The following is a 27,842-nucleotide window of genomic DNA, read 5'->3' as shown; positions in this document are numbered from 1 at the left end:
ATTTAAATGAAGACACCAGACGTATCCGGTGCCCCTGCTGTCCTGTATTTAAATGAAGAGGACACATCTAGTTCCCCTCATGTTCTGTATTTTTTATTTAAATGAAAGGAACACACATAATCCAATGCCTCTCATTTTATGTATAGGAGAGCCTTTCATTGTTGACAGAGAAGGGGAAATAAGTAATAATGTATCTGAGAATCTATGATCCTACAGTCCTGGCAACACACAAATAACTCTCCAGTCTCCTTGTCCTCCTAAAGACCCTACATGGGGAAAAAAGCTATTTCCTTTGATCTTCTAAATGCGTGGGTTTCAGGTTGCATACATAATAGAACCAGCTTCTGAGGAACATGGAGGGAAACCTGAATATGACGGGTAGCAGGACCCAAAGTGAAAAAGGGTTTTTTCCTCCACCTCCTCTTGTGGAACATTTTCACTCATCCGTCATTTTATATATTCTGAACACTCACACGTTCTCATTGGCATTTCACTGAGATTGTCCAAGGCCCCTTTGTACCACCCCCCCCCCCCCCCAAACTACCCAACCCCCCCACCCCCATCTCCACTCTGCATTTCAAAAACAGAAATACACTCCAATACATTTTAATAAGGGGGATAATGTCAGTGAGAAGTGCAGACATCTACACCAGGCTGAATAAAAATGACCGTGTGCCCGTAGAGTCCGAGGGATGAGGAGTGGCAGCTTTTCTAGCGTGTTGTTCTATGAAACTGGCGATTCCTCTCTCCCACCCACATTTGCTATAATTATAATATTATATACATTATGATATAATACGTTTAAATGTGTGAAAATACATCCCCTTTCTCTCTCTCTCTCTCTCTCTCTCTCTCTCTCTGTCAAACGCTGCTCATTCTTAACTCTGGGTAATTGTTGTCAGTGTGTGAGACACCGCTCTCCCTGAGATCAGACACACATTTGCGCTTACCTGAAGAGAGTAGAGCTGCTGTGTCCGTATCAGGGCCGCGGCGATGCTGCAGTGATCCCGGCCCGTCCGTGAGGAGAAATCCCCTCCCTTCAGCTTTCAGGAGACAGCTGAAAGCGTGAACACGACGGCTTTAGTAAAGCTTGCCGTCACCTGTGCCTCTGAACAGGTTTAAAGAAGGTTGCAGAACAGTGGCTGCGACACCTTTTTTGTTTCGACAAAAAAAAGTTAGGAGAGGGGCCGTATTGAGAGGGACAGTGCTTGGCAAGCGTTAATGTTAAAATGTTCTGTGGGGTACTGTTACATTATATATTTCGAGTGACTTGGTGAACTTTAGCAATAAACTGAAACATGGGAAGTATGAAGTTTTGTGTTTCTCATGTTATTTAAAAAAATTTACAACGTGGAATGAAAACAGTAGAACATGCATCTTACTGCAAATGTTACTATGATCTATTGTTTATTGGGTATGGATTACATAGACTCTGTAAAACTGACGATAGTAAAATACATATTAAAAAGTTAAAGGAACAGTATCAGATAGAAAATAATATTAATTGGTTACATTTCATACGCAAGAATCTAAATATAATAAGATGCAAAGGAATGCAGCACTTCCTTAACTGTACTGCCAATAGTTTGCTACTTCTACTGTGTAACTAATGTGGGAAAAAACTGGCTCTCATTACTTAAGGAGACAGTCTTGTAACCAAGTGCTAATTAGTTGCAATGGTTCCCATGAACAACTTATCTTCACGCTGTCATTAAACTCCCACACTGATCTACATTGTATGTGGTGATATCTACCCACCCAGCTAACACAAAATGTTATAACAATGTCACTGGAATGTTTTTCCAAATTTTGGTTTTTATTCATGTATTATTTTTGGTTCTATTGAATCTTTGAAGTACTTGTTGTTGGACATTTGAATCTGGGGTTTACGGTTGGTTAAAAAAATCTGTCTGTCTGCCTGTCTTGTATCTATCTTTGGTACTTGTTGACTTCCTGCATGTGGTGTAGACTTCACACGTCCCTTTACAATGCCCCCAATTATCCTGATCACTGTAATGAGTAGTTGGGGGAGAAAAAAAATGATTTTCAGTTTTCAGCTGATTTGTCCTTCTAATCACTTGCTCTGTCTGATAATTGTCCTCACAAAGCTGTTTGGCAGCTCAGAGCCTGATAATTGGAATGCGTTTCATTTCCCCTCCCCAAGTAATGTTGCAGGCACTTGGCAGACACTCCTTTTCCAGCTCAATGCATTCTTTCTACGTGCAGTCCATGCATAACGCCGGATATTTCCTGTGCCCTTGAGCCAGGTTAAGCACCTCGGTCGAGGGTACAGCGGAGGGAACCCGGCGGCGAATCTAATCCACAGCCTTGCCCCTCGCAGCAATTACACGGAACTGCTGCCTTTCGCAAGCAATTTCGTGTCTACCCATTAAGCGCGACAACTAGCGCCATACATCACAATTCAGCGGGCTCTCAATTCCTATTTTACAATAGAAAATGGTCTATTTAAAGGTGTCCTATAAAAAACTGGACTATGGCAACTGCAGAGGAGAGTGCATGCTTGTCTTGTCTTTCATCACAAATCTCCACATCAATCTTGTGATGATGACACTCCCCATTGCTGGATGAGGACAGTCCGCTTCGCTCAGTTTAAAAGAATAAGCTCTCCCTGCCCGAGAAATGTATTTGTATGAGATTGTTTTTTCCTGTGATGGAAAATAAAAAACACCAAACACTTGTAAATCTCCGTGCAAGACACCATCACCGTTTCTCTTTTTCTGCTTTGCGTATCGATCCAGAAACTCTTTGGAGATCTTTTCCTTTTTTCTGAATGACTGGACCTTCTTCAGTGCAATGAAAAAAAATGCACTTAGAACCACAGGCTCTGAATCATGACACAAGGGTCTGGCAGTCGCCAAAACTTTGTAACGAATATTTGCCCAAGAAACAGTGGCATCGCTCAGTCACGCAGGCCTCTGCATTATGCCCCCCCTCTCCCTCCTTCCCCCCCAGATGTCTCAGCAGCAGTGATGTGGGAGAGCAGGCTCTGAAAAGCACCCGATTCTTCCCTGTTATATTTCAGGTAGCTCTGTGATTAAAACTTAATATGGACATTTTTTTCCACCCGGTTTGCAGAAATTATATCTAAGCGATGACAGCTGCAAGCTGCTTATCTCCGAGCTCCATCAGATGGGTTAATTGGCTCTACCCAAAGCTAGAGCATGCTTTAATTATGATGTGCGGTGAGGCTTAAGAGAAGCAACATGCTTTGTGTTAACAGCACAGAATTAGAATATACGCAGCGGCGTGCATAGCTTCGTGTTCTACAACAGTGTTTTTCCACAGGTGGTGGGGGGGGGGGCAAATACATCTTCTGTATAAACTCTAATAAATCCTGAAGACTTACACCAACTCTGAAAGATTTGAAACTGCACTGTTCACACCAAAGTGAAAAGACACTTCTGTACTATACAAACATATATTCCACTCTGGTCACTCATGCATTGTACATTTTTCAAATAGTAACTCCAAGATTCTCAAATTGATTGTCAAGTCTTCTTGAAACTCTGCTTTCCCACGATTCACCATGTTCCTCATGACTGTCCTTCATTCCGGAGTATTTTCTCCTGTACTTCAAATGCGGGATGAAGGTATGGCATACACTCAAAGGTCTCATTTACCTTGGTTTGGGTTGACAGCACACATTTCAAAGGATACATGTGCTAGTCTGTCCCCTCCTAATCTGACAGATGAAGCCCTCAGGATGGGACAGGCATTCCACATGGGGGTACAAAAAAACAGGAATTCATTTTAAAGTGGCCAACCCTGGTCCAGGAGAGACATAGGGTATCCTTCAGACAAGTATGGCTCTCCAGGAACAGTTCTGAACCCCAAAATCTAAGAACATACGGAAACAGACACACACTGATCTCAAGACCAAGCCATTCTGCTAATATTATATATAAGGAAATGACAACAACATTTTGAATGCATTCATAATGCTTTGTGACTGACGCATAGGAGCTTAGTAAAGTCTCTCTCTTTTTTTATATAACATCAGAAGTGAGCAGATGGCAGCTTGGCTGCTTTATCTGAAGGTCAACCTGGGCATTAATACATGCACAGACACAGCCGGCGTATCGGGGATTAAAGCCAAGAGCGTCGTCTTTGTGTGCATAGTCCCAGTGCGCTGCCCCTCCAGCGTGTAGCTGGGGGCATCAACATCAACAGAGGCAAACGCGCAGGACCGGGCAGGTATTCATTTAACCGCGAGGGAGAGGGGCGGTGTGCCTGATCAACCATCTCCAGCACAGATTATTCTTTAAAAGGCCAGCGACTGAAGCTGAATGAGAAATTACATCCCACAGCAGGTCATTTTGGATATTGCACTGGAGGTGAAGCCCCCACCCATGAATTATAAGTTGGACGGAGGAGCTGGAGCCAAGTATGCCTGACGGGAACACACAGTAACAGATCGGCATGCAGCATGCTGGCTACCATCATTATTGTGTACTGCCGTGGATTCAATTGATATTTGTCCTTAACTTTATAAATTGCTTATAATCACATTATAAACTGCTTATTTCAGGACAGAAGTAGCCAGTTTGCTACATATTACACCGAACATTAGCTTTTCTAAGTATTATAAGGTTTGTGATATTGTGCGATAGTCATGGTTCCACAAGGTTATGTTGAAATCAAGAAAGGTGATACGCTCTAAATGCTATTTTGTCCATAGATAAGATTGACATGACCCTGCTACAGGTCAGACATTTGTGAATATTTTTTTTTTGTAAATAAATTAATGGCTAGACAGAATTAGGGACGACCTTTCATTGGGCGTTGCCGTGGATGCAACCGTACCTCCCTGGCATTGTGTTGCCGCTGACCGGGGCGTGGCCCCTCTGAAACGCCATCTCTCCGTTTTTTTTCCACGGCTGAAAGTCTAGCGCCTGTCTGGAAAGCCAAGGGAGATGAATGAGATAACATCTCTGTGTCTGTCTGAAGAGTGAGCCTCTGCCTGGCCCTCCCCCATAAAAAATACTCCACCCAAATTACTCTCCCCTGCTTGGGTGCACAGCTCCTGTCTTGTGTCATTGTCATTCTGACCTCCTGCTGTGCCATCGATCCTGCAAACAAACACCTGTCTCTGTCATCACCCCTTTAAATGCCCGATTAGATTAGATACAGTGTGTGGTTTCTGTGACCCTCCCAATGGAAAAACTAAAAAAATAACCAATCGGGGGAGAGCACTTGCACAGCCATTTCATAATTTATACTTTAGTATTAGCAGACGCTGGGCTTGTACTGGCACAGACAGGCTGTTGGGTAGAAAAAAGTGCTTTTAACTGCAAAGCTGTTCTGCTTCTGTCAGTAAGGTGAGGCTTGTGTGCACACAGTGAGCAGTGACACACACAGCAAGCGATGATACAGGGGGACACAATAGACACACACATCCACAAACACACACACCCACATACACACAGGCACACAAGGATTTACAAGTATATTTCTTCTTGTTTCATGCGGAAGAATAATTGTCATTGAATTGGACGAGTGAAATAACGCAGTGAAGCTTCTGAAGAGTAATCTATCAAACACACATTTCATATACCGATGGATAAACATGACAGCAATGTGACAATTGCATTTCTAGCAAATCACAATGAGAGGATTTGACAGCTTATAAGAGGACCGCAGCAGTAGCAGCAGTAGCAGCAGCATGTGGAGAGTTCTGTCTGGTTCATTCGCTGTATGACCCAGGTACAGGACACTAATAGCCTCTTCTGGGTGACAGCAAGGTGGACGGACTTCTGATGGGCTCGGACTCCATTGTCACTTGGAGTCTCAAAAACTGTACTTAATTACCAGAGGAAAAACCATCACAAATACACACAAAACCACATATGGAAAGACACATTTAGACAGGGGTAGTATTACACTCTGGGTTTCGGGGGGGGGGGGGGGGATCTGTGAGATCGTGGACCGGGGCGTGGGGGAGGCCGGATGATGACGGGTGGGGGGGGTGGCAAGAGGATTGCGTTTGAAGACCAGGGGAGCTCAGGTCTCTTTGAGGGCTTGGTGTAATTCAAACCTTGTGGTACGTTCGCTCTTAAAAATTGATGCGCTGATGTATTGAGTGAGTCAGGCTCGTTCAGGCATTCTGAAAACTTAAGAAATGGTATGACCCGCCATAGGGGTGTTCCAAATTTTAGTACAATTTTGGTTCAGACAGGGAGGGGGAAACACATTTGAATAATGACTATTAGAATTACTTCATGTGAAGACTTTAGAACCCCCCTAACCTTTGATTTTACTTCCTTCAGGAGGTTCAAGCCACAATTAAGCGGGGGAGGGAATCAGGCCCGCACAAAAACTGGCCGTAATTCACACCCTGGATTCAGGCATGTACACACGCACACGCGCGCGCGCACACACACACACACACACATTCTATAACCATTACTCTGACAGATGACCTTCAGTTGCAGGGTCTGTTCTAATGCCTGACCCTGACTCAAAACATTGCTCACGAAACCCATTACAGCAGGAGGTTGCTACTCATTTCATACCGTAATGTAATATTGCTACCTGGCTGGGCTGGATAGCACTGTCAGTATGTGTGTGCGCAGACCCAGCTCTGGTGTATTTGAGTACAGTGAATCTGTACCCATCACTGCCATGGTGCATTTGCCTCCGATTGACCCAGTTTACCCTCTCCTCCGTATTATTCAACATTCACACCCGCTGCCTGATATGCAGCCGTCATACGCAGACACTCTTTCGATAAGAGCACCAGAGAGTTTAGGCAGTGATTAAAGGCAATGGAACACCCCCTGGGGGTTGAGATGAATGCTAAGATCTAAACTGACAAATCATTTGGAAAATGAGAACACTTCATGATGAGAACTCAGGCTTTATAGACTCAAATAAACATGCATGTGCGGGATGTGAACTCGTTTCCCTTTTATACTCGCCACTGGACAGTATGAAACACTTCTGCCTTTTGTGAATTTGTGAAGGCTGGTTGAGGGACAGGTAGCCTGAAGACGTATTTCAGTTACACTTTTCTCCATGAGTGCTGAAATCAGACCACTCTGTCCCAAAGTATTGATCGGGAGAATGTTCTCTGACCTGCAATATTTTGCTCTGGGGTGGGACCCTGAACCAATTTCGGTTCACATCAAAGTGGTTCTGCCTCCCCCCTCAATCCGACAGACTATGACCTCGTTCCCTCAGTTATTGAATACCGCCTAATGAGACAACAAATATCAAACGGAGGTCAGACTCAGAGTTTCTGTGAGAATCAGAAAACAGCAGTAACAGAGGGATACAATAAACATGAACTAGGTCCCCCCCAGCTATTTCCATCGATCTCTCTGTCACACACACACACACGAAGCTGCTGATTGTGGCTTTATAGAACGAAAAACTTTCCACATCACTGCAAGAATTCCATGAAGGTGACCTTGTCTCCAATCCCACTAATAACAATAGGAGGAAACAACCCACGAAGTCCAGAACCACCCTATAAATTTAAGAATTTCCGTCCAAAATCTTTGTTTAAAAATCCAAATATATATGGAGCTCTTCCACCCCCCAGAAACACCCCCATCCATTGATGTGCACCTGATACTGGATGCAGCTCCAATCCTGCTGCTACTATTGGAGTCAACGTGACAAGCAGGAATTCCTCTCTCCACAGAGTATGGATTATAACTATTATTTCACCCCCCTTCAATCGTCAGAAACAGCACTCTGATAATTCATCAGAGCAAATTATTCCAGGCAGAGATATGAATGCACCTGATTCAGGTTCTCTGCTGCATCACCCCTTCTGCAGAGAAATCTCGGGGGGGGGGGGGGGGATGCACAGATGAAGTCCAAAATGCCCAGCGGTGTTCACGCACAGCTCAGGCGCTGTGATGGCAAGGGCCTGCAATGTATTTTGGGACACAAAATAACAAGGTTTATGTTTCTGTGCAGAGAACATATATTTTCAAAAAAGACTGCAACCCCTGAAATTACTCGTTTTGGCTAATTTAATTTAAGTTAATAATTGTTAAACTAATTTTCAGATGGCATGATATCGGTCTAATGAGAGTGCCCTCGTTTATCCTTCGGGAGGTGCATTAATTAATTTGGCCAATGCTAATTGTGCTGAAGGGTAAGATATGGGAGCATTACCCAGAATGCATCATCGTCTTTTTAGTGTTCTGTGCAACTTTTCTCACAAGAACCTGGCTTTGTTGCTATTCTAGCTAGAGTCCTGGCTGTGCTTTTTATATAAAGACGCAATTATTTTTCAAATCGCAGCAGTGTAACTTATCTTGTCAAAACGTAACTGCAACTATGCAAGCAGAAGCACAGCTTTGCTCAATGAACATTAGCTGTTACTTTACTAGCTGTGCAACCGTAACCTTCCCTGCTGAATTACAGGTGTGTGTGTGTGTGTGTGTATAGTAATGTGGGTGCTGATAAATCATGGTGCCAGGATCAGGTCTCTCCTGGCTGGACTTGCAGAGACAGGTCTGCGCTAGCAGAGATGTGTAAAGACAAACAGACAGACATAACATAATTTCTCTTCCTCCTGCCACCCTGCTGTAGGCCATCTCATCACCTGGCATTCAACCATCTTTCTCTGCCCAGTGGACCGTCTGATATCCCCGACCACAGCTTTCCCCACTCACACATCTGTAACACCATGATAAATAATCTGCACCACACAGCTGTTTGGCAGATACACTTTCTCACCCACGGAGCCTGCTGCGCAATGCAATTAGTATGTCTGTTTAGGGTTATGGTTAGCATTAGCATTATAGTATCTTTTTTTCCATTTTCATTGCCATAAGGCTGGAATGAATAGGACAACAGAAAGACATCAGTGCAATGATAATGGTTGCCATTTCCTGGAATAAGCTACTCATAATGTGATGTTCACCAGCCTGTCTATTTCCCATAATTCATAGCAGATTGTGCAAGGGCTTAAAAGTTAGTTAAAAAAATACTTCATTTCAATAATTTGCAACCGTTACAACTTATTCCTTAACCACAACGTTCAACACAAGCACCCAGCAGCTGTCCCATCAGTCACTGTGTATAATTCTGAGCAGTGGTAGACTCCACTCAGCCTGACAATACTGTCTCAGAATCCTCTCTCTTCACACCCCAATGGTCTCCTGTCTCTCTTCTCTTACAGTACACACACTGACCCTCCTCTAATTCTCTCAGTACTACGGAGGAACAGTACAGAGTCCCAAACCCTCCCCCAACTGACCCCCCACCACCCAATCTCATCTCCCTCACCATCCCTCCTTTCATGACTACAGCCAGCACTCTCAGTAATTGGCTGCTGTCCGTTTTGCAAACAAACACTTCGCATTGTATGCTAGTGGAGGTGTTCGGTTACCTGCCACTTTAAGCCAATTTTAGTTGTCTTAGTATAGTGTTTCTACTGGAGATCAGGTTCCACACCATTGGAGGGAGAAAAAAATCCAGTTCAATAACCCAAAACTACGGCTGCTGATATCGTTTACATCCACCCTAAAAGCAACAGATAGTCCTTCGGTATTTATTTTTAAATTGAAGGGTGGAGAATATCTTTATTGTGACTAAACATATGCACTGCATTGGATTCGCAGGGCTTCCACTAGGGACTCCGGGTCCAGGCACCGAACTTCCCAAGGACAATGAGAACTTTCACATTATAGTATGTAACATTACGAGTGTGTGTGTGTGTGTGTGTGTGTGCGTTTTCTCTTTCTTTTTCTCTCTTATACATTCCCAGGAGTCCAGGTGGGTGAGCTTTGCTTCCTTTGGGAAGGATCAATACCATACAATCTCCCACTTAGCATGCCTAATCAGAGGAGAACATCAATTTTATGGTCCAAGGGAAGACGTCCAGAGTGTTTTAAAATTAAACCCAGGGGACATCTTTGATGAAACATACCAAGGACTAGCCAAGGTGATACCTCTGTCACAAAAAAAAATAGTTCTGCATTCTTGGCACATCCAAGCCAGCACTGTCCACTGATTTGCTCTGTCCAAAGAATAAACTTCCCTGGCCCTTGAAGTCTCATATTCTTTGATTTTCCTTCTCATAAACACACATCGGCACCTGAATGCCTACACACAGCTTAAATGCTCCTTTATCTACCGGTCTCCTTTGCTGTTGCTTTGCATTGCTCAAAAGTCTTTCAACCTCCCTCTGACAAATAACAATATAATTCACATTGAATTTTGTTCTAAGCCCTTACATGAAGATACCTGCTGTGAATTATTGGGACTGGACAGGTGTTGGGCAAACACCATGTGTACGCTTATTAATTTATTCCAGGAAACAGCAGTGTACTAATGACTTTGGCTTTCTGTAGTTTTATTCATACCCACCTTTGACAGAAATGTAAAAAAGAAAAAAATATTGCACTGCACTTCAAGAGACACATACAAACTGCATTGCACAGCTGGGCTTCTTGAATTTTAGTTACACATACAGAGATTGCTTGTATAAGTGGCTTCATGCAACAAGGTTGATTTTCAGGTACATTTGCAAACAGAGTTCTGTAGCTGAATTGTCGCTTAGCAGTGAAAGACACACCAATGTAAGAAGCATTAATTAAGGTAATCCAAATTACCTCCACAACTGCGCACTATGCAGGACCTTGCCTTTCGTTTCCAAGGAAATTGGTTGGATTGGGGGGGGGGGGGGTGGGTGTGGACTACATGGAAAAATCATTTCTTTTAATTATTTTAGCTGAAACGTAGGAGTACTGCACATGCGGTATCTCCCTTAAGGCAATTCAGCTGTCGAAGCATCTCTCTCTCTCTCCATTTATGCACTGGCATTTACCTGACTTTTAGAAATGCATCTGGGGGCTTGGTTAATTGCATTTTGGGGTTGGGGGGGGGGGGGTGAGTGTTGGATGCGTCAGACAGGCCCATGCTCACTGCTTTGCCGGATCAGGATGATCTCATCTCGTCTTGGGGATTTTTATTAATGGTGGCATTTCCGTAGTAAAAATGTATGTAGGTAAATGATAGAGTGTAAAAAACAGTATGATAGAGTATAAAAAGAGATATCAGGAAAGCATTGCATTCTGGGTGATTAAAACCCAGTCATCTGGAAACACATGCATGCGTGTGTGTGTTTATCTTCCATTTTAGAGACAATAACCAGCTTTCTCCTTTTTAAATCTTTCCAGACATGCCTTATGATGTCAAAGGGAGAGGTTATATATATATTTGTACATTTTCTTCTCTTTATACCAATCACTTTTTCTCTTTGAGTTCTGGCCTGAAATAATTAGTATGTTGCACAGTTATAGTTTGCTGATACCACAGCAAAAAATAAATAAAAGAAAACAAATAAATAAATACGTCACTCTTAGGAACAGCATTGGGAAATGCCGAGCAAAGCTATTTCTGCTCCATTAAGCTGACCTGCATCAAGAGAGTTAAAAAAAAAAAAAAACAAAAACAGCAGGAGTACCAAAATGGAACCGTTGAAATACTCAGGACATGTATGCATAGGAGAATGCTAAGGTGGTGTACATTTGGAATCCCTACAAATTAAAGAAAAAAATATGCTTGGAGGACAAGCACATCCTGCCTGACACACAGCATTAACCTGAATTTTGGGAGGAGAACAGGGCAATCTTTGGCAGACACAGCTCCTGGGCGACATTTGATGAGACACAAAAAATCCATACTGACGGCAGTGTGTCATTTGTGACTTGCATCTGAACTAATTAATAAGCCCAGGGAAATTCAAAACGTAATGGGGAACTGAGAAGCATTCTCAGAGTAAATATGCAAACATTGTAATAGAGCATGTCAAAAACGCTTTGTGCATGTGTGTGTGTGTGTGTGTGTGCGCGCGTGTGTTTCTGTGTCACACTTTTCTCCGCGAGCCTCTGTGTATTTCAATGAAGGAACACACATCCACTTCTGTGACATTCCTGATCTTGGTGCTGTTGTGTCTAATGAAGCGTGTCTCTTGGTTCTGTAGACGTCAGTCAGTCCCCTGAGCTTGGGGGGGGGGGGGGGTTGAAGAGGAACGGGAGAGTTCCTGGGGCGGGTCTTTGAGGAGCAATGTGCCGAATTCCCAAAGGGCGAACAGGGAGATGGACGGGAAGCAAAGGATTCTGGGTAAGGCTGAGAGATTATCAGAGGAGCGAAAGGGAGTCGCTGCTCCCTCTCTGGATGTTTCTGCGGGTCCCGCGGCATTCTCCCCCCTCTGCTGTACTTCCAGTCAAACTACACAAATGGAGTTTCGCTTCCGTCTTATTCTCCATCTTCTTACCGAAGCGCTGCCCACTGTGCCTCCAAGGATAACATTTCCAGGTCACCGACTCCAAAAAGAACAAGAGCGGTGTGGAGTTTTAATCGTCAGTCCTGGGTCCAATTCAAGGTGTATGTATGGGGAGGAAGGGACCAGGCAACAGCAGCATTTCCACTGGCACGTAAAAGTGAAATAGGTGTGTCTGCTTCTGTTGATGACATTAAAACACAAAGAACTTCCCCCTTCCCTCACCCCACCTACTGCATCATGACCACTCCCTGTGTTTCGGAGGTATGACACCAAACACCTCCCTAATTACAGGTCTATTCAAGGCGCCTAGATGCAGGACACAAGAACATGAGAAGAATCAGGAGATAAGAAACCTGAGCACACAAGCTTTTACAGTGACCTCTATCCATTTTAGAGGGAGCAGGGTGAGATCTAAAGGGCTGACACCATACCATAGCACTGTATAATCATCCCTCCCTCCCTCCCTGCCTCACCCTCTCCCTGTCCCTCTCTCCCCCACCTTCTTCCTCTTTCTCTCTCTCTATCTCTCTCTCTCTGTCCATCTTGAGCATGCACACACACGCACAGAGAGACAAGGTTTTACCATGTGTAATGATTAATCTCTCCTCTCCGAGCAGGAATTTAAAAAAACGCATTATGAAAGGTTATTGTTTCAACACAGTCCCGGCTCCCCGCGAATCTAATTTAAAGATTACTCCGAACGTGACGCCGATGCATTCGCTCACGCCTCGGTTAATGAACTGCCTTCCGTGCGCTGAATCGGGAACACGGCTGCAGATAGAGGGATGTGCGTGCCCATCCCAACGAGACGTGACCGCTTTATTTCGGCGGTGAACGCAGGTAGCGCGCCGCCACTGCCTGGTAATTGCTTTGTTTCCGAGGGGGGGGGCGTAATAAGAACTAGGGGTGCGCTGACCTTGCCGAACTCAAAACGTACTCGTATCTATACAGGGAGCGCTGATAGGCCTACTCGTAATCAGGTGGTGATTGGTTTAGAAAAGTACTTGTCGGCTAAGAAGTAGACTAAAATACCACATTCAGTGGAGGGAGAGATGGCATTAGGCCATTTACTGCACAGGTGCATCAAACTGGCACACAGAACAAGAGTAGGATATTACTTTGTAATTACAATGATAAACAACAAAAGACTTGAAAGTTCAATGCCAAAGGGGAAAAAGGTTCAAGCCTGAAACTGAATCTCCATTAAAAAGTTCTAATGCTTTATTTTCACTTTCACATCTGTAAAGCTGCTTTGTGATAATTCCATCTGTGAAAAAGTGCCATACTTGAATTGAATTGAATTCAATCTCTCTCTCTCTTTCACAGTGAGGTCAGGACGCATCTCCTGTTTTATTCCACATTTTCATTTGGTAGCTATCGTACGCATCATTCAGACACAGAAAAGTAGCTCAGAAATGTCGTGGGATACAGCCTGTGTTTGCAGATGCCTTTCTGCATATTTTCAAGCCCTTACCATCACAGATGCGCTAATGCATTCACATTGGCTGTTGCTGCCATAAAACATTATATTAAGTACAAAATGTCCAGCATTTATGTCATTTACAAATGTATTTTTACCCATTTATCTGGTAGCTTTCCCTTTGAACAGTTCATTGAGTGTTTTCTATGGTCAGGAGAGGAAATGCTCAAAGCAAGGAGCTCGGTATGTTAGGACAGTAGGCCTATGTTTATTTTTATTCCTTTTTTTAAAAAGGATTTCTTATAGTAAATTTATTTTCTTGTTGGGAAAATGTTCAGTTTTTACACTCCATGGTTTTTGCCTCCTAAACATGTTGCACAGGATTATGTTTGTCACTCTTAGCAGTTTAAGGAAGGAGGCTGTTTTCACCTGTTATTCTATGATCCCACTTGGGCACACAGTGGAACAGAGCTATTCTGGCCGTATCTGGGGAGACAGATGATGGAGGCAGAGAACCTTTCAAATGACAGTTAATCTCAACCTGTTTTTGGTGATCAGCAAGCTTCCCAATTCTAATAATCTCACGTACTGCTTGAGCAGATTAGTTTTTACTTTTCGAACCGTGTCTGGTAGAACAATCTTAAGCCACTTGACGTTATCCGGGCACAAAAAGAAAACGGGTTATGAGCGATCATAAATCCATTTCTAACCAGAAATGAATTGGTTTTGGTTCCCAGATGTAAAAGTTTTGTATGCTAAATTCACAAAATGTTGTGCAAATACATTAGGTGCAATTATGAAAAGAATCTACTAATGCACGATCCTTCTTCCAAGTTGGCATGAAAATCAGTTGTGTACAAACAAATCAAAAACTGGTTGAATCAATATAATTAGATTAATAAAGGTAGGTTGTAATTATTTTACCATAATCATTAGTTTACCAGCTTCCACTGAACAGTACATACTATAGATCTGAAGTGAAATATTCAGATCAAACAATTTTTGTTTTATTAAAATCTATTTCCTCACCCTGTTCCTCAGCACTTACATGATGGAGATACACTTACATAAAGAGGGTAAATGCTTTTGTTGTCGTGGAGCCTGTTGAACTTCTCTTGCAGACAGGCCCTTGTCTGCTGTTCAGTCCTGGTGTGTGTGTGTGTGTGTGTGACATCAGTGGAAAAATAAACACCTAGCTATGCAGCAGTGCTGTGTCACTGAGCAGAATGGGCTGGGGGGGAACAGCTCACTCTCGCACAACAAGTGCTCACAGACAGAGACACGTAAACGCAGAGTGACACATATGAATGTGCAAACACACACCCATATATGCATACTTGCAGACACAAAATGACACACACACTTAAAGCACACATAGTGCTACACACAATCTCACGTATGCGCATGCACGCACACACAAGGCAGAGCCCAAAATTATTCAGCCATCGGTCAAGCTGAGGCCTCAGTTTCTGCTCTGTCCACTGATGAAACAGTGCTGTTTTTTCAAAAAATGGATTAAAATGTCATTTTTATGGCAAAGTGCCCATTAATTGGTTATTTTAAAATCCTATAAGTCTATAGTGATTCTGAGACCCCTATCCTGAAACCTTGGTACATCCGGCTCCCCCCCCCCCCCCGACCCTGCACGTCCCATTCACGTCTGCGGTCTGCGCTGGCCCCTCTGTGGGGGAATGAGCTTCCCAGGGCCGTCAGACTGGCAGAGATGTCGGCCATCTTCCGATGCAGACTGAAGACCCTCCTCTTCAGCCTATGTCTCAGCTCCTCCACCCCTCCTCTGTCTAGCACTGTTACCAGCCCTAACAACAACTCAGGTTCAAAAGCTTTTTAAATTTGCTTGTATTACTTAGCTTTATGTTCACAGGGGACACTTGGTGTGTCCTTGTCCAGTAAAGACCTTTGGACCACAGTCTATTCTGCTGTCGGAGAGTACAGTATGGGAACAGCAGAAATTAATTATTTTTGCAATTTGGTGAAGGCATTTGGACTTGAGATCAATGGAAAAAAAGAACAGCAGAGAAAAATCTGCTTTTATTCCTTGGTATTCACATGCGCATAGGCATTACCATTTCATAGAAACAGTTGTTTTTTGTGTTGAGTCCCCCATTTTCAGCGGTGTAAAAGTAAGCTAACAAATTAACTTAAAAGTAAATCAAAGCAATAAAGTCTGATAATTGGTTGTAGACTTGATGCAGTTATTACATTTAAGGGCTATGCAACCAAATGACATCACCAATCATTTTGGTTCTTCTCTGCAGCTGCTTTCATTGATCTTTGTTTCAGTGTTGTGTTTTCTGTCTTCAGTCTCCTCTTCAACAAGTGAAACACATGCTCAATTGGATTTAAATCAGGTGACCGACTTGGCCGGGGCAAAATGTTCCACTTTATCCCTTTTATGAATGCCTCGGTTGCATAGGCAGTGTGTTTGTAGCCATTATCTTGATGCAGGGTGAAGTGCTTTGTACATAGCTAGACAACAATCTGTCTGTACACTTCTGAATTCCTCCTACTGCTGCCATCCTCTGTTACATCATCTATAAAGATGAGTGAGCCCATTCCAGAAGCAGCCATACATGCCCAAGCCATGACACTACCACCGCCATAGTTCATAGATGAAGTGCTATGCTTTGGTTCATGGGCTGTTTCTTCCTTTCACAATGCTTTTGGCTTTCCACAGTTGTGGTTAAGGTTTATTTTGGTCTCATCTGTCCGTAAAACTTTGATCTGGTGAATTCTAATCTGGCCTTTCGATTCTTGCTGCTGCTGAGAGATTTGCATCTTGCAGTGCAGCCTCTATAATTATGCTCTCAAAGTCTTCTGCATATGGTGGCCTGTGATCTGTGATATTTTCACCCCTGTCCTCTGGAGACTGGTGGTGTCACTGACTGTTGTTTTCTTAGACATTCCAAACTGCTGTACTTGATACACCCAGTTTCTGCGCTATTCTTCTTAATTAATTCTTCTGTCCGCACAGTTTACAGATTAGTTGTTTTTCAGCCATAGTTAGTTCTCTAGTCCTCGTGGTATGCCTCTGACTTCAAATGCAATCTCCACCAAGGCTAAAACAAAGTCTCGCTACTCGCTGCACGTTTGTGTATGAACAATCCATGCAAAAGGAAACACCAGTTAGCACTTGTCAAATCAACCATTAACTTACTTTTGCACAGCTGAAAATGGGGGGACCAAACACAAAAACTGTATGTATGTAAAATAGTAAAACATACACAGTACACATGTAAACGCCATTAAATAAAAGTTGATCGTCTGCTCTTTTGTCTCATACTCATCTTTTGATCTCAAATCCAAATGCTTTAAATTTACAGAAAAAAATTACTAATTTCACTCTACCATACCCCATACTTTTGGAGGGCACTGTATCCGTTTCTCAGACAATACACCAGAAAACAAAGACCCCAGTTTCTCATGCAGCTTTGTAATCCTGAATCACATTTAACATCCCATAATGACTATTTGCATTAACTGTTATAATTCCTTGTCTGCCCGCACATACACTTTCTCTCTCCAGCTTTCTGTATAACATTGACGGCAGAAAAAAAATTATAATAATAATAATTTTAATCTCTATGCAGTCTGCTTTTATCCTCTGAGATGACGGTTGGTAAGTGGGGAGAGGATTAAGGCTCTCTCTACTCTTCACGTACTGCACGTTATTAACTGGGCCATAGCAGTGATGCAGACAGAAGAAGAAAAAAATCATTCATACAGAAATTCAGCATAATTAGATTTCTCTAAGCATAGCCAACGATGTGCGTAGAACCAAGCTACGTCCCCCTTTTAAAGAAGGAACAAAACTGAAAAAAGAAACAGTCCTGATGGAGGTCTGACCTACTTTCAGAGTCTGAGACGGGAGTGTGTATGAGCGTGCCCTTTTTTATACAGATTGAGTATACAGTATTAACAAAAGAAACCAATTGAGAGACCTCATTAACGGACAGAGAAGAGACAACACAACACATATGATACGTTTTACAGCAGGGAATGGACAATAATATCAAGCACTGGTTCTAAACAGGAGGGTTCACGGATCTAAGCCCACGGTGCGTAATTGCAGTTTTTCTGCTGTGAAAAACATCCCACAGTTTATACATCACAGTGTGACTGGATCATAATATTCTATCACTTCATAATTTTATATACATTCATCATTTTAAGATTAGTTTCCTGGTGAGACGTTGTATTTGTATTTTTTTTTTACTGAGTGCTTTGCTTAAAGGGAGTGACAGTGCTGTCTCTCCGGGGGTTCAGCCCCATGGTCTCCATGGTGCCGTGGTGCACAACGCCACGCAGAAAGCACGGCTGTAAACACATATCACACTAGAGCGTCCAATGCCAAGCTGCCACTGGATGATATGCATCCATCCTAAATAAATTATTTTTTTTAACAACTTGGAGGAAAACAGAAAAATTATGTCAGTACAGCTCATCCTTGACAGAAAACAAACAACAGCTCCTGAAGGCAAAGACCATCCCAGAGGTGGAATTTTGGAGAAAAAAAAAAAAAATATATAGACGATGTTGCCAAATAAATATTTTTGTGAGTTTTATCATTTCAGTAATCTTAAATCTTCAGAAAATATCCGGACTTGTATCTTGTGCGTCCTTTGCTTATTGGAAAAGTGAAATCAGGTCTGCTTGTTTTGTAAAAATAAATAAATAAATGAATGAATGAATCTTTCGGCCAACAATGAACTATCGGGCTTTATAATCGACGGGCTGGAAATGACTGAAACAACAACTCTCCGGACAGATTCTCCATTTTTCTCGAAAATAAATCATATTTGATACATCAAGCAAACTGATACACAATATAATAATCGTAAACAGCGGTGCTTCGCGCATTAGTGAACTGGTGAAATTAAAAGGCCACAACACATTACCATTTGCATGCAAATAGTTGCCTACATCATACAGAAACTAAAAAGTTTTTTTGGCAGAAACTGAGTTGCTGTGATCCTCTCTGTGTAAATCAATTGCAAATTCAAATAATCGGAATAGTTTTTTGTTGTGTAAAAAAAGAAGAAAAAGAAAAGTTATTTGGATTTATGAATTCAAAAGCAATTTTAAGAATAGTTCAACCTCAAAGGTACCCGCACACACTCACTATAAGTGAACGGAGTGGTGGGGTTCTACGAGTTACATACAAATAGGCTACACGGCAACAAACAGGCTTCATAGTCTGCTATTATTCAATGAGCCTTTAATGAAAACAGTAATCGTGTGCGTTAGGATAATAAACCTGTGGCAGACTATACTCCTGTGTTTTATGCGACTAAATTTAACATTCATTCATCTTTGACATTGAAATCCCCTCCCCGTACAAACATCCCCGTGCAAGAGGAGTCTGCGGAACGGTCCGTCGTGTACCGTTACGCTGTTACTATGCATTTCTGTAAAACATAACTTTTTTATTTGCTTTTTATTTACTATTTAGTTTCCTTTTTAATTAGCAAAAGCACCGCAAGTTGGCCCATTGTTTTTAATTTCTTTTTTCTTTTCTTTTTTTTTGTGGTAGACTATTTTTCGTTATACTGTAGTCAAACACTAATTCAATATGAAAAGTTAGTGGCCAGTTTAGTAGATTAAGCAACGTTGCCTTTATGGTATATAAATATAGCCTACTAGTCTTCCCCAGAGATGCAGCTTGTCACTAAATTCATGTGACACGTGATGGCAACGTGAAGAATGTAATAGCGCAGACACTCCAAACCCATTCAACCCATCTCCGCAAAAACTGCCCTAATTTTTTTTCCTGCACCACAACCGCGCGATTTAATCGGATTACAACAGACATCGGAAATTCAAGACCGACGCGGAAGATCACGGTTACCCGTGGAGGCACTTCGCGAGTACTGTGACCAACGTAGACGGCACGATGCAGGACACGGAGTTCTTCACGCAATGAATCCGGCGAATGGGACTGACACTGAGGCGGAAACAGATGTCTACATTTTCGGCGCTGGCACTTACAAACTTCTTGCCTTCACTATCGGGACCATCGGGGTATTTGGTTTCTGCAACAACATCCTTGTCATTGCGCTGTACTACAGATTTAAGAGACTCCAGACGCCCACGAATTTGTTATTGGTCAACATAAGTATAAGCGACTTGCTAGTGTCTCTTTTTGGGATTAACTTTACCTTGGTTTCGTGCATCAAAGGAGGGTGGATATGGAATTCAGCAACATGCGTCTGGGATGGCTTCAGCAACAGTTTCTTCGGTTAGTATACCAGTTTTAGCTTTTAGTACCAATTAAGTTTTTGGCCATTCCTTGGTTCTTAGAATATTGTACATAGTTTATTCCTAAGGACACATGTTTAAGGGTGGCTGAATATTGTCATTTAATAGGCCACACGGTCGTCCTTAAATATTCAATTTGAGATTGTTTCTAAATGGCCTCTGTGTGGTTTGTCTTCATAAACATGCAATTATACATGGATCTGATCTGACCACTTGACTTACCATATGGCACTCTGTAGTACACACGGGCAGCCGCGAAGCCAGTCACTTTGTGTGCATCGTTCACCCTGTTCCCACTGTTCTCGCACAGTTTAAGTAGAGAATAACCTGTTTGTGTGTTTTATTATCTCGATGTACTGGTGAAGGTTATATACAAGTTATCAGCTGGGGCAGTAGGCAGCCGCCTCTAGGCGCCACAAAACGTGTGCGTAATTGGATCCGCTGGATCTTAAACAATTAGCGCCGTGGTTACCGAAACGCCAGGTGTTCTGTTTTCTCCAATCGCGCCTAGTATTAAAGGCACTGCCCTTCTGAATGATATCGGGCATTTACAAAAAAAAAAAAAAAAAACTACTAAGGAGTGAAAAGAAAAGACTTATCGATAGGTAAAAGCAGTACTTTAGATCACTTAACCTGCACCTGCAAGTGTGTTGCGGGTAATTAGAACTGGACATAAGCACGGTTGTCATGGAGAAAATTTCCCCTTTTGTAGACAGAAAACATTTGGGATACGGGCTTGGGGTTATCCAGCTATGTCATGTATCTAGTATCTGGGCACTCGAACAAAATATGTGTTGACTTTTTCAGTTGGTTACCTGAATACTTTGGATACAAAATGAATGTCATGAAGATGCTTTAACTCTGTGTTTTTCTCAAAAATATTATTTAAAAATATGTGGAAAAATGGGCCGCTGACCACTATACTGCATGAGTCAAGCTATCTTATTGCCATCTTTGAAGCAGTTTGAACAGGCTCCACTCTTTAACATAGGGGTGTCCAGTCTTATCCGAAAAGGGCTGGTGTAGGTGCAGGATTTTGTTTTAGCCCAGCACTATAACTGATTTAACTGCTGACCTAATCTAGGTCTTCAATCAAGACCTTGATAAGTAGATTCAAGGGGTTTTAGCACTGGGCTAAACAAAAACCTGCACCCAGACTGGTCCTTTTCGGGTAAGGCTGGACGCCCCTGGTTTGGCAGATAAATCATTTAACGCAGGGGTGCTTAATCCTGTTCCTGGAGGTCTGTCATTCTGTAGGTTTTCATTTCAACCATAGTTTTGCACACCTGATTCCACTAATTAGCAGCTCATTAAGATCTCGGACTCTGAGGTGGGCAATGAGGGCTGAATCTGTTCCTCATTTTCATGCCAGCTTCTGGTCTTAATTACATAAAATCCCTAAAATTTATGCCGTTTGACATTTTAGCTACATAGGCACATGAATGACGACCAAAGACTGTTCTTGTGTCCCTATGCAAAACGTTTTACTGTGATCTAATTCTTGAGTGGACCAGTGTTAGTGTATCCAGCCAGGGTAACTGGGGGAAACAAAAACCTGCATACACACTGGCCCCCCAGGACCAGAATTGCCCACATCTGCTTTAACCGTTGAAAGAGGTGTGCTTTGTTAGGGCTGGAGCGAAAACCTGCAGGACAGTGGGTTTCTAAGAACAGGATTGGGCAGCCCTGATTTAATGCAATGATATTTAAATAAGTGATTCCGTTCAAGTTAAAAAGGTATTGTGAATCTGTGAAATATCCACTTTGTCCTTTTAAGAAGATTTTAGAGTTCTGTGGCTACATGTAGATGCAGTTATGTTTAACTCCTGTTCTGGGAACTGGTTAATTAATCAGTGATTATTGTACCAATGCACAATAGGGGTAGTATCTGAATGCTGCCTGTCAATCTCCCTTTTACACTGTAGTCTTGTTACCAGTGCATGAAAGAACTAATGAGCCCTATGGCAGTGGTTCTTAAACTCCGTTCTGGGGACCCCTGCGCATGCTGGTTTTCAGTCCAACCGCAATTTCAGCCCCAGGCTGGTATCAAGCTGTTCATTTTTCTTAATTAGAAGCATTTTAAGTTTTGAAGGATAATTTACCCTCTTAAACCACTTTATGCCAGAAATAGCTATGCATACTATGAAGAATAAATAAAGACTCTTTAATCCCCCCCCCACCCCCACCAGTGAACAGAGTATCGGGTGAGGGAAACAGTGCTACAGGTATTATGTAGAAATCCGAGATTACAGTGACAATGAACGTGGTGACCCAGAGGCTTGTCCTTAAATCTCAATCAAGCTTCTTTCAGAGATTTCTGCCCCTGCTTTGTTAATGGCACTCAGAGAAGTTCTTTTAATCAGGCGACTCCATCTATGGGTGGATTTGAGGGGATGGCTGCATACTGATGCAAGCTCATTATTTATTTATTTGACAGAGTGCACTGTGTGTGTGTGTGTGTGTGTGTGTGTGTGTGTGTGCGTGCGTGGAGGAGGGACTCCTTTCAGCGAGGAGTAATTTAATCGCACTGGTGGTAGTCACTGAACCACAAATTGGACAGGCACTGAATAGCCTCTGTCTGATGGTTATCCTGAAACCGTCTGAGATTTCTTTAGCTCAATTAAGAAACTTATCTTCTTTGAATAAGGAACCCCAATTAGTGGCTGGTTCGTTATAGTTTCACTGTTGCTGAAGCTGTAGTTTTAGTTTTTCATTTTGGTTTTAAGTATATACAAAACATTAACTGAAGATCAAAAGTAATTTATAACCAATTTTGTAACAATTAAAATGATTAATTGTGGACACATCTCTTGGTAAAAATACAGTTGTTTTCTGATTATATTAAGCACACATATACAATGACAGTGAAAGTTATCAGCTGCTTAGGAATGATCCTTACTAAAGCTGGCAAGCTTGTTAGTCACTAAATAACTGCCCAGTTCTCAGTCTTAAGGCAGGTTCTGTGCACATTGTCACATGATGTTGGTTAATATTCTGTCAGGCTGCAGTGAGTAATCTTTCAGCAGCTGATCTTTTAAGTTAAAATAGAATATTTCCCCTGGTGTGAAATGCTGAGTCAGTCGCACTTGTGATGAGCTCATATCCTGTCCTGTCCTTCATCAGTACTGACCTGGAGCACACACACACACACACACACACACACACACACACACAAGAACCTTCCCTTCAGTACCAGAGTCTCATTATTAAGTCCTGCAGTAGCCATTTATCATAAGTATTTGTATCTGATTTGGTTCACTTGTGCAGTTGCTGAATTTGACCAGCTTTGCATTAAATATGTAATCAGTGTAATCATCTGCTCAGTTCTGTTGCCTATGGGTCCCTATATTATTCTCGCTTGCTAAGTGCATAATGGCCTCATTAAGGCATTTTGGACACATTCCTCTGTGTGACATCACTAGACAGGGGGAGGTGGCTAGTCTGGGCTAATTATGAAGAGCAGGGTCAGAAATGTGTTGTAGTCTACAGTGTATTAAGGTATAGTTTATGGTATAGCCGTGCTTGAAATATCCTGTAAAATAGTCTGGGTGAAGTGTAGCGAAAGTCTACAGCTCAAGCAATAGTAGCAGTAGTCGTAGTAGTAGCAGCCCTGGTATCAGTAGTAATAGCAGTCGCAGTCGTAGTACTGGCAGCAGTAGCAGTAATGGTGCAGTAGTGGTAATAGGGGGTAATAATTATCAATACCAATTTTGTAACACCTCTTGCCTTGTGTACCCGCCTTACACAAACGCAGGTATTGTGTCCATTATGACGCTGTCCGCGCTGGCCTACGAACGCTACATCAGGGTGGTGCACGCCAAGGTGGTGGACTTCCCCTGGGCCTGGAGGGCCATCACGCACATCTGGCTCTACTCGCTGGCCTGGACGGGGGCCCCGCTGCTCGGGTGGAACCGCTACACCCTGGAGATCCACCGGCTGGGCTGCTCACTGGACTGGTCCTCCAAGGACCCCAACGACGCCTCCTTCATCCTCCTCTTCTTCGTGGGCTGCTTCTTCGTGCCGGTGGGGATGATGGTCTATTGCTACGGCAACATCCTCTACACTGTGCGGATGGTGAGGAGACCCGCGTACTTGTTCCCTGTGTTCTGGTCCTCGTTTTCCTCTTCTGCTCACCTCTCTACTCCACCATTTCTCTTCTATTCATCTTTTTACTCCTCCCTTTCTCTTCTGCTCATCTTTACATTTTTACCTTATTTTTCAGGTTTATTCATCTCGCTGTCCTTTATCCTTCTTCATGTCCTCTTATTTCTCCTTCTTTCCTCTTCTTCCTTACTGTGTGCTCCTTTTTCTGCTCCCCCTGTATTTCATTTTTCCTTCCGTCCTCTGTTATCTCCTTTCCTTTCGGAGCTTCACAGCTCGCAGGTCACTTCCTGCGATGGTCCTCGGTGACGCGCACTGAGACAGAACGAGGCGTGCTGTCTCCGGAGCGTCCACAGCCAGTCAAACGGCGCCCTGCAAGACGCCGCACATACACAGCTTCCTCTTTACCGGGCTGCGCCTGCGCTTCTTACCCTATCACCCCCTCTGCAGGGGCTGATGGGAGTGTGCTCCCATCGGTGGCCCGTGAAGGCGTTTCACTGCAGATTCACAGAGTAATTTCACACCCAGGTGGGAGGGTCATTCAGTGTTCAGGCAGGTGGAGGAGAGCTGTCCCAGAAACTCTCACCATGTGCATGCGGTTATAACTAAATTACCAACATTTAAATCCCCTGAACACGACACAGACACCATCCCTCCACACCAAGATACGTTCTTCCCCACCCAGTGTGATTGCTGGGTTTCAGACATCCACACTTAAAAAAGTATTAAAAATGTTTTAACTTTTAGATACTAATTTGGAAGTTATATTATATTACATTACAGGCATTTAGCAGACACTCTTATCCAGAACAACTTGCACAACTTTTTATATAGCATTTACATTGCTGCATCCATTTATACAGCTGGATATATACTGAAGCAAGGCAGGTTAAGTACCTTGCTCAAGGGTACAACAGCAGTGTCCTACCTGGGAATCAAACCTATGACCTATGACCTTTCGGTTACAAGACCAGTTCCTTACTCGCTATGCTACACTGCCACCTAGAAGTCAGATATTATGTCTGAGGAACTAAACCCTAAGCACACAATCACTGCCACACTAGTCTTCTGTCCACCACCTCTGTTCAGAAAACCCACTGATAAAAGACCTGGGGAGGTAAATTCATAAACATTTTTTTTGCTGTGAATTGTTTAAATAATGAGAGAAAAATGACAAGTTGCAGTGTACGTGTATTTTTACAGATTTCCCTAATAACAAAGGAAATATGTGTGAGCAGGCAGTGTACAGTTGTGCTGGAATATGTGCTGTGTCTACTGTCTGTATGAGTTTGGGTTAAAGATGGCAGAAAGAGCAGAAATAGAAAAGATAACATTAGAAGAGAAATGCTTTGACTGAGAAGGTTAGTGAGACACATCCGTAAGAACACATAGGGATTTACGGTTGACACTGCAGAAGAAAATGGAGAAAAAAAGACAGTGTGACAATAGCCAACGTTATCCATAATATCCTGCCAGCAAGCAGTTCTAAGCATAGGCAACGTAGGCGAGCACCTAGGACCTCATCATGCTTGGGTAGGTTACGACTCAAAAGAAGATTTAGCCTCGGACCTCCAGTAGTTTGTGGCCAGCCCTGCCTGCCGGAATGGAACAGTCTCATGGGCATGTGTTTCTGTTACAGCTGCTCCAAGTGATAATGCAAGGGTGGAGCAGCAGTCAGGATGCTTAGTTATGTAACCAGGTGGTGGACAGTTAGAATCCTAGAAGCAAAAATACTGAACTTCAGCGATGTACCCACTGTATCCCATTGGACCTCGGCCCTGAAAAAATGAAATGGAGCATATCCTCTACAGTCCCTTTTTTTCCATCACAGTTCGACACCAAGTCAAACATCTCTAAAAAAATGTGGGTCTTACCAGGCAATATCAGGAACGTGATGTAACTGTACAGTTATGCAACTGTCACACTTAGAACCTATCATACATCAAAAAAATTAGGTGTTTTTTTCTTTTCTTCTTTTCTAAATGCAGCTTCGGTCGATCGAAGACCTCCAGACAGTGCAGATCATTAAGATCCTTCGCTATGAGAAAAAGGTGGCGGTCATGTTCCTGTTGATGATTTCCTGTTTCCTGGTGTGCTGGACTCCGTACGCCGTGGTGTCCATGCTCGAGGCCTTCAGCAAGACCCGCGTCGTCACGCCCATGGTCGCCATCATACCCTCTTTTTTCGCGAAGTCCAGCACGGCCTACAACCCCATAATCTACATATTTATGAGCAGAAAGGTCAGTTTGTTTGAGTTTGTCTGATCATGAACCATAACGGACAGGTATTTATGACTATGACTGGAGGATGCTGGGTGAAGTAGTCTATAGTATAACTCCCCTGCTAGAGCCACTACAGGGAAAAAAGGTCAGCAAATGTAGTCTCTGCTAAGATGAACAATGCCTGTTTGTCAAACTAATAAAGCTCATCATGATTGAAAATGTTGCATTTATTGTCAAGTAAAGCAGTAAATTGTAGATGGGTGTTCATGAGCAGGAATGTGGTAAGAATAAAGTGGTAAAATAAAGATGAGCATTTAATCAATATTTGTCCTTACCATTGCCTTACCATTTCCGTGTTCATTTAATTTCTCAGCAAACACACTTTGGTTAGTTTAGCCTTGTAATGAAAAACTTTAATTTATTTGTAAGGCAAAATTTTGGACGAACGTTGTTTGAGTCCAGGACTCGTACGCTTTGTTGGCTAATAATATTGTCATCCACCTCCGCTCCTTCCTCCTCCTCATCCTCATCTCGTCCAGTTCCGTCGATGTGTCCTGCAGCTGCTGTGCATCCGTCTGTCCCGACTGCAGCACAGCATTAAGGACCGCCCCCTGACCAGCGTCGAGCGCCCCATCCGCCCCATCGTCATGTCCCAGCGAGGCGCAGGGGACCGGCCCAAGAAGAGGGTGACCTTCAGCTCCTCCTCCATCGTCTTCATCATCGCCAGCAATGACGCCGAGCACCTGGACGTCACCTCCATGAACGACGCGTCCGAAGTCAACGTCATCCAGGTGCGACCGCTGTGACGGACGCCCTCGGGACGCTTCGTAGTCACAGCAGACCTCCTTTCAAAATCTCTACAAGCCAAAGCAGCCAGGACAGGTGACTCCCCTCTGGGTTCTAAGACTTATGCAGGACACCTCCCTGCACTACTCTCCCCCCCCCCTCCCTCCCCCTTCCACCCAGGAAAAGTGTTCAACCAACCGTGTCAGGTGACCTGCGCACGCAAACGATTACCCGAATGTGTTCTTGGCATGCAGAACTTAACACAGTTCATCGGTCCTGTCAGGAAGGACTGCTTATCGTGTTGTAGTGATGTAGATCTATTAGATTTTTTAAAATGGCATCAGTGTGGGGCTGAAAGGTGTACCCGTTTGCGCTTTACATTGCAAGGGGACTTGACCTCACATCCTGTCCTGATCATGGACAGTCGGGGATTTCTGGAGAAGGCGAGTCACCGAAGGACTGAACCTGAGGGTCACAGCCCGAGCACAACCTGGTCTACTTGGTTTAAAAGCCCAAAAAACTGTGACCCTTTGCCCTCCGTAATACCTCACAAATCTTGTACAGAAACAATGAAATTAAACATATTTTAAGGTACTTATGCACCATTTGTATGTGCCTTCTTTGATTTTTAAAAAATTATACAATAGACATTTGGTAATCATAAAGGCTAAATGGCATATAAATTAGGTGTTAAGTGTTAAGTATTTTATGGTTTTATAAAATTTTATATATTCTGGATGGTGAAGTAAATACTGACTGTCTGCAC

General features: G+C 43.0%; 1 protein-coding gene and 1 long non-coding RNA gene across 4 annotated transcripts; one reads left to right on the top strand and one right to left on the bottom strand.

The window, feature by feature from the left end:
- Positions 1–77: 77 nt before the first annotated feature.
- Positions 78–20,396, bottom strand: LOC135245184 (uncharacterized). Its single transcript, XR_010327174.1, has 3 exons — positions 20,190–20,396; positions 951–1,057; positions 78–266 (listed from the first exon to the last, which is right to left on the bottom strand). It is a non-coding gene; the product is annotated as an uncharacterized LOC135245184 (long non-coding RNA).
- opn3 (opsin 3) lies at positions 19,301–27,678 on the top strand. 3 transcript variants are annotated; one of them, XM_064318101.1, is made up of 4 exons: positions 19,301–19,947; positions 23,722–24,041; positions 26,057–26,308; positions 26,830–27,678. In XM_064318101.1, the coding sequence occupies exons 1-4, from the start codon at positions 19,629–19,631 to the stop codon at positions 27,094–27,096; spliced, it is 1,158 nt and encodes a 385-aa protein (XP_064174171.1). In that variant the 5' UTR covers positions 19,301–19,628; the 3' UTR covers positions 27,097–27,678. The 3 variants fall into 3 exon arrangements, with proteins under 3 accessions (XP_064174171.1, XP_064174172.1, XP_064174173.1); XM_064318102.1 differs by lacking the exon at positions 19,301–19,947 and adding an exon at positions 20,502–20,572; XM_064318103.1 differs by lacking the exon at positions 19,301–19,947 and adding an exon at positions 20,662–21,704.
- Positions 27,679–27,842: the final 164 nt, after the last annotated feature.

The sequence above is a fragment of the Anguilla rostrata genome, chromosome 18 (genome assembly GCF_018555375.3).
Source record: "Anguilla rostrata isolate EN2019 chromosome 18, ASM1855537v3, whole genome shotgun sequence".
NCBI lineage: Eukaryota > Metazoa > Chordata > Actinopteri > Anguilliformes > Anguillidae > Anguilla > Anguilla rostrata.
This window is presented reverse-complemented; position numbering and strand designations above follow the sequence as displayed.

What these genes read in the sequence shown, in the direction of transcription:
- opn3 (XM_064318101.1), top strand. Translation starts at nt 19,629, where the DNA reads ATGAATCCGGCGAATGGGACTGACACTGAGGCGGAAACAGATGTCTAC. An exon ending in TCCTCTACACTGTGCGGATG is followed by an intron (nt 24,042 to 26,056) that starts GTGAGGAGACCC and finishes TTCTAAATGCAG; the next exon opens with CTTCGGTCGATCGAAGACCT. An exon ending in ACATATTTATGAGCAGAAAG is followed by an intron (nt 26,309 to 26,829) that starts GTCAGTTTGTTT and finishes CATCTCGTCCAG; the next exon opens with TTCCGTCGATGTGTCCTGCA.